This window comes from Aptenodytes forsteri, unplaced genomic scaffold, assembly GCF_000699145.1.
Source record: "Aptenodytes forsteri isolate BGI_AS27 unplaced genomic scaffold, ASM69914v1 Scaffold265, whole genome shotgun sequence".
NCBI lineage: Eukaryota > Metazoa > Chordata > Aves > Sphenisciformes > Spheniscidae > Aptenodytes > Aptenodytes forsteri.
This window is the reverse complement of record NW_008796175.1, coordinates 1,503,780-1,511,325: the sequence shown is the minus strand read 5'-3', so window position 1 is coordinate 1,511,325 and position 7,546 is coordinate 1,503,780. Positions and strand designations below refer to the sequence as shown.

The window sequence follows — 7,546 nt, the reverse complement described above, 5'->3', positions numbered from 1 at the left end:
GTGCACATGAATGTTTTTTCATCCTAGACTAGCATGATAGGTAATTCTACTGCTTGCTGTTCCCCAAGTAAATGGATAAAAATGTCCACAAATAAATTAGTACTTTTAGTTCTGTAATTAAAAATAAATAAATGAAATGAAGTAGTATCTTGGCTCTAAATTTTTCTTAGGCTAGATTTATCCTTGGTTATTAATACTAGATCTTTCAGCTTAAGATTCCTCAGGGGAAAGAATCATGTATTAGCTTTGTTAAATGTGCAAAGAATCTTTTATGCTGCCATTTCATTTTAGTAATAACAGGTATTTTGAGAGTTATAGGTGTCTTTTTTTTACTTAATTGCTATAGCTTTTAACTTTTTATTAGCTGTTACTCTGGGAATGGCTGTCAGCCTAAGCATTTAGCTGTGAGGTACTTCATTCACAATTTAATTTCTCTATATACTGTAGACATCTCTTGGAAACAGTGAAATAGGTACAGTTGTGTACAAAATTACTTCATAATTAAAGGTTAAAGAGCATTGAGGCTAAATTCTGAAAATTAAGACATCTTATTTCTTACAAAGCAAAATCCTAGGCTGCAGAGTTTAATAGCGGTTTGCTATGGATATGACTGGTACAAAGATCACATTCAAAGTGGTCCCATAGGTTTGTTAGTGAATGCTTAGTTTTATATATAAAGATCACTGAAAATACTCCTAGAAAACCTTTTAAGGTAGTGGTTAAAAAGAGCATAAACATACAGTAAATAGAAGGTATTTCAAAATTTAAGAGATTTTTTCTTTTTCCCTTTTCCTCTTTATTTACAGGAAAACAAAACAGTTGGGCCAGTCTGCCCTCTTTCAGATCATGCTTATGGAATAGAAATAGTTTACTAAAATATATTAATAATACATGTAGCTTTCTCTGAAGCTCTAGGAATGCATTAGAAATGTTTTTGAGTTTTGTACTGTTTAAATCAAAGAGACTTAGTATTTTCCTGAAAGCCAAACCCTCAGTGCAAAGGCATTCAGGTTGCCTACAACACTTACTGATGTTTCTTAGATGAGTAATCTAGATCTGGTTTAAATATTTAAATTTGGTAGTTTTTACTTTGAAGAAACTGCAGCTGAGACCATGTGTTGGCTTCAGGTTTTTCATGTGTGCCTCAGTTCATCCAATTGAACTGTAACAGAACGTATTCGTTGTAACCTATTTTGGGGTTTTTTAACCAATTTTAAGTAAGCGTTGAATAAGCAGATCATTCTTGTCATCAATTTATAGTCGGTTTCAGTTTTTCCTCTGGTAAGATAGCATATTTGATAATTAAAAGTTGTTTATGACTAAAATGCGAAAGAAGAGATGTTAACTGTGAGGGTTTTCTAGTTGCAAGCATTTCAGATGAGAGTTTTTATTTTTGTACAGTCCATTCTACATATTCTGCAGCTTTACAGTTTCCTGAAACTTTAGGATGCAAAGCCAGCCTTGTGGCTGACTGCGATAGAGTGGCCCAGTCTCAGGGAGCCTGGGGCTTACCAGCTACATGCAGGCTCTTCCAGATGCTCCTGCTGCTGAAAGGGGGAAGGGAAGAGTGTCTTTATTTCAATTATTTGACTTACTAATTTGTAACATAGTCAGCTCAGCTGATGCCATGTAAGATACTCTTACCTTCTGCAGCCTAGCTGCTCGTTAGCTACAGCTTGTACATCTGACTTGTGAATGTGATTTTAAAAATATGGACAGTCCCTTAATATTTTTACCTAGTAGTGCAATGTTTTTTGTCTGTTATCAGATATTTTATTCTTTAAAAACCTCATCATTGGTACAAGATAACAAGGTCTACTTCCTTGAGGTTCTTGGGATAAAGCTGATGCCAGTTTTCAGTTATTGTGACACAAAAAGGTGCAAAACCCCCATATCTTTGTAATTTGGGGTACCTCTACATCTTGAAGTTTGGAGTTTGAATAGGAGTTTCCTATTGAATTAATCTTAGAGCTTAGGTATTAGTAATTTTTTTCTTAAATCTTCATTGGGAATCTGGCAAGATCAGTAGTAATTTTTAAACATGCTGGTAGGTGATGTACAAGCATGCATAAAGAATGCACTGTAATAAACACATTTGTGTAGGGTAGTAAAATGTTTTACCTTTATATCATGTCTTTCACAAATGCGTGTAGAATTGTACAAGCTTACAGCTGTATTAATGCAACTTTTGTAGCTGTAAGGTAACTTAAATCCTGATGTAGATGTCTGTAGATGTTCATATTTGTGGTAGGTCAGGATCTAAATTTGTCTCCTCATCTCGTATTGCATTTTGACTGCAATTAACATCATATCTCAATAAATAAAACATTGGTTGTGGAGGGTACCCTTGAAGGCGATAGTACGTTGCAACACAGCAGTGTAAGTTACGTTAGATATCTAAAACGAGTGTTTTCCGCAAGACTAATGGCTTGTCAAAATGTATTACTACCTTATCAGTTCAGGCAAGAAAAAGATGAAAGGTATTAAAAGTTACCCTAGTACTGGCATGTTTTGGTTACGCAAATTCGTGAAGCTTGATAAAATACTTGAGCTGTACTTTCCATCTGATCCCATAGAGATAGAGCGTCTCTTGATGACTGAAATTTCATTATTGTTTTCCCTATTTGTGCCATCTAGCCAAGGGGTTTAAATCTCTATCCTTGTAACTGTTACAGCTACCTGGGCTTGCTCTTTTCTTTTGAAGTTAAAGCAAGCCTGAAGTTATTCTCAGTTTTTCAGCTTTGAATATGGAGAAGTCCTACAGTAGCATCCAGAGACTTCCATCAAAATTGTACAGCACTTATGCAGCAAACCTTTGGGACAATCTAAAGATGCTGTTTGTTCTACATTGTCTATTTATACTTGGTTGACCTAAAATAGCTAGGAAAAAGGTTGTTCATGCCTGGCTAGAAAATATCCACACCCTGTTACAGTGGATAGTAGCAATTTCTTTGAGACATTATTTCAGAAACACAGTACTTACTCATTTTCACCCTATACTGTTTTCAAGTAATAGTCAAATCCTCCAAACATGTCTGGTAACCACAATGTTTGCCTTAAACTGGAGTTCCTTGCAGGTCTTCTCAGCTGACAAAGTTGGGCTTTATAAAAACTGCTAAAATTAGCCAGCCCTTCCCTGCTGATCTCATAATATTGGAATAGACTCTCATAAATGGTGTGTTTTTTAAATTCAGTATAAATCTAATAGAGCACACTTTGTTAAGATAATTGAATGTCGTACTTTCAGAAACTGCACCTTTATTTGCTTGTTGAGTTTTCTGTAGATTTCTGTCGCTAATCAGGCAATACGGTGGGAAAGCATACAATGTAGAATGCAAGAGGCTTTAAAAAGTACTTCTGCTATAAGCTTGTGCTCTGTTATAAGAAACTAGCACTAGTAAATATTTGCTGGAGACTTAAACAGCATGCATGGTACTTCACCAGGTGTGGTTCAGTTGAGTATTTTTAATAACTGTTTTTTATTTTAAATAAATAAATGTTTTTATTTGCAGAATTTCTTAGAGTAGTAGCCTATAATTTAATAATATTTGGGTTTCTTCTGAAATGTGAGGGGACTTTGGCAAGCAAATAGCAGAAGATCCCAGTTTTGAAACATACGGTCTGTAGATCTGGTACCAAATCTTTCAGATTTTGTTTATATGAGCCAGCCACCTTTTGCAGCTACATACCAAGGGCAAAGTCAGCATCTAGAAATCCGTGTTAGAAGAATTTGTCAGTTCTAGTATTCTAGTAGTTGAGACATCTCCACAAAGAAAGCACAGAAACTCGCATATTCACAGGGGTTAAGATTCAAATAGCATATAGTGAAGGAGTACATGAACTTTGCAGTATAACTAGAAATAATTAAAAAAAAAAAAATCCTAAGATACGTGCCTTAAGTCATATTTTTACTGAACTATATTGCTCTTATCTTTGACCTTTTAATGGCCGATTTCAAACCTCTGATCTGAAAACTTTGGAAACCTGAACGTTTTTGTAGGGTTCCAGGTCTGGCAGTGCAATTTCTCCCGGCTGGTGGTTCTAGTGCTGCTTTGTATCTCAAAATCGGAGCTGCCCCTATGGTAGCAGGCATGTTTTGTAGTAGGATGTAAGTCCTTAGGTACAAGCATATTCAAGGGCTGCCAATTCTCACTTTTTGCTGGATCTGACAACTTAAATTGGAGCTTGTGGACATGTTAGATACACACATGCACAGTTACCATATAGGTGAAGAGGCACCTAGCGGCTACCTCCATTAGGCTTTAAATTTCTGTTGTCTTTTGAAGTGTGTTCATGCTGACTTTCTCGCTCAAAAGCAATTTTAAGTTCTGAGTATTTTCCTCAGATGAGAGGTGTGGTGATGTTACAAGAAAGTTTCCTGTTAAAATTGTAATGCTTCTGTATCAGAAATGGCTGGAATTAATAATTGTGATGCAAAGACAGTCTTTTGTAATGTACAATCTTACATTAAAACACTTAGTTTAAACTTAAACCACCACCAAATAACTTTTTTCTCTAAGTTCCATTCCTTTAGGTGGAATCATTTTAGATACCAGTTAGTGGAAAATGATTAGTGGTGGGGGGAGTGGTGGTGGGGGGTTTGTTGCTTTTTTTAAATACAGAAGTCAAACTTTAATTGATATTTAGACATCTTGCACAGGAGCTGTGTGATCATTCTACAAGAAGTAATTACATGTAACTTGGTGATTAATGGGACTCTGCATTTGCATTCTTCTAACAGTATGCTGGTAGTCTGTTGAAATATATAATTTTTTTTTTATGGCAGCATTGGATTTCTAACAACTCATGCCTTCTTTTACAGGGCACAAAACTATGGATAATAATGGAATACTTGGGTGGAGGGTCAGCTTTGGATCTTGTAAGTGTATGATTTTTTTGCTTTATAAGTACTAGTGAACCTTATTTCATTGTGCCTTCATGTCTCTTTATAAAATCTGGTCCCTGGAGGCAGCTGATACTACATCACTGCTATATTGTAATGCTCCAAAAAGTGTGAATTTGAATGGTAGTTCTGTTACATTGAGTTGATGTTGGGTTTTTTTTGTTTTGTTTTTCCTGTTTGTCTCTAAACATTAGGAAGCATCCATTTGTTCTCAGTCAAATGTAAGGCAATTTTTTTATTTTAGTATGAGGAGAAGTACTGTTCTTGCCATATGTGGTGGGTTTTTGGGTCATCTGTCCCCTACGTGTCATCCCCCCCACAAGTGGAATATTCATTACACTTCAGTAAAAAATGTTTCCTTTGAGATTGCGTCTCAGGAATGAATGAAGTGTGTGCCCACAGAGTACAGTTAATTTTAACTGGTTAAAAGGTGTTGGGTTTTCCATTTTAGGTGTTTTCAGTTAAGCATGAAAGTGCCTTTTACTTAAGATAGTGTAGCATTCATGAAGGATGTAGCTTAGCGAGTACAAGAGCACAGTCCACTGTGTGTGGATGTGGTTTCCCTATACTTTCAGTACAGCTCTGTCTCAGCTGTAAAGCTTAGACCCACCCTTTCCTGTAAGATAGTACAACTCAGTCTTTGTTTGTGTGATTCTGAAGGAAAAATATCATGTCTTCATTATTACAGAATGGTGTTAATTATATAGCAATATATATATATTATTGTATTTGCTAACAGTGGTCCTGCCTGCAAGAGTTGAAGTATATGCTTAACTTCACAAATCTATTTAAACTTCTTTATGAAATTACATCACATCAACTCAGCTACGGGAATGCAAAAGCATAGTAATTATGTGTAGCATGTAGTAGTTCGTAGTTGTGGAACTTAGTCTTTTTGAGAAAGGGGCTGTGAGATACTTACTCTTTAACACTTTTGAGTAATTGATAGTCTTCTGTAGTGTCAGAAATAGTGAAGTAGTTTTACTAGTGACAGCTGAAACCACTGAACCTTTAGAAGAAGAAAACTAAGTTTGCCTCGCTTTGCCATACCATAATTTCATGGTATTCTCTGTTTCAGTGCTGTGTTGTTAGTATTTTTTTATAGCAGAATCACCCACCTTAATTATTTACATATCTTTCTAATGTGCAAAGTTTACACTTATTCCATACTAGCAGCTTTATAGTAGCACGTTATGTTCCTGATGCAAAAGCAAGCATGGAATCAAAAATGCTAGAACAAGAAAAAAATGCATCATAAATTTAAAAACAACAGTCAATAGACTAATTTATCTTGAAATAAACTGAGTTTCTTAATTCACTTAATCTAAAATGCAAAATTCAGTCTGCTGTGTTTGCTGTCTATAGGAAACTATAACTCTGTGGAAAGTTAGTTCTAGCTTTTCATGTGCACTGTGTGCTGTGGGGAGTGCCCACAGTAACAGCATTTTCAATGTATTATCAGTAGAGGAGATGTGAAGATGACTATTCCAATGGCACCTATTTCTGATATAATGTTAACATACTTCATTGAATATCTTATGAATTCTGTTAGTTCTTTACTTTAAAAAAAATCTTTCAAGTTTAAGATTTAATTAAATCAATAACAAGGCAAAAATCAGACACAAGACTAAAATTATTTTAATGTGTCTTTTCTCTAAAGCTGCGTGCTGGCCCATTTGATGAGTTCCAGATTGCTACCATGCTAAAGGAAATCTTGAAAGGTCTTGACTACCTACACTCAGAGAAGAAAATTCACAGGGATATAAAAGGTGCGTAACATTTTAAACGTTATGTTGTTAAAGCCCTTAAAATTCATAAGAGCAGTATTCTAAATCAGATATTATATTATTTCCCCTTGGCAGCTGCCAATGTCTTGTTATCAGAACAAGGCGATGTTAAGCTTGCTGATTTTGGAGTTGCTGGGCAGCTGACAGACACACAAATTAAGAGGAATACCTTTGTTGGAACTCCATTTTGGATGGCCCCTGAAGTTATTCAGCAGTCAGCATATGATTCAAAAGTAAGTATGAGAGTAGAATACCTTTTCTTTGTATCTGCAGATCCAACAGAAATGACTTTGTTTTTTGTCTTTTTAGCTTTATCAGTATGGAGGAAAAAATAATTGCAAATTACAGGGTTTCAAATAATAAAATTAAAAGTACAATTACATTGTTTTTATACAGGAGTTGCATGTCACTGTACTCACATGCAAGACCCATGTAAACTCACCAAGTAAACTGATGCTTTCATGTTAAGATTCTTTCAGAGAAACTGCCTCAGTGCTTTCAGTGTTGCAGGTTGGTTGGTTGATTTGATTTTAATTTCAATTCAGTGTTTCCCATTTCAAACAGTAATAAAGCTGTCGGAAAAGGACCTGTGGGTTTTGTGCGACAGCCAGCTGAACATGAGCCGGCAGTGTGCCCAGGCGGCCAAGAAGGCCAATGGCATCCTGGCCTGGATCAGAAATAGTGTGGCCAGCAGGAGTAGGGGAGTGATCGTGCCCCTGTACTCGGCACTGGTGAGGCCGCACCTCGAATACTGTGTTCAGTTTTGGGCCCCTCACTACAAGAAGGACATCGAGGTGCTGGAGTGTGTCCAGAGAAGGGCAACGAGGCTGGTGAGGGGTCTGGAGAACAAGTCTTA

At 36.1% G+C, this 7,546-nt stretch overlaps 1 protein-coding gene across 1 annotated transcript in view; it reads left to right on the top strand.

The window, feature by feature from the left end:
• Window positions 1–501: 501 nt before the first annotated feature.
• Window positions 502–7,546, top strand: part of STK26 (serine/threonine protein kinase 26) — a 15,139-nt gene continuing 8,094 nt past the window's right edge. The window contains exons 1-4 of the mRNA XM_019474209.1: window positions 502–507; window positions 4,823–4,879; window positions 6,564–6,672; window positions 6,766–6,923. Of these exons, the coding sequence (XP_019329754.1) occupies window positions 4,844–4,879; window positions 6,564–6,672; window positions 6,766–6,923 (303 nt within the window). The 5' untranslated portion in view covers window positions 502–507; window positions 4,823–4,843. The remainder of the gene's footprint in view (window positions 508–4,822; window positions 4,880–6,563; window positions 6,673–6,765; window positions 6,924–7,546) is intronic.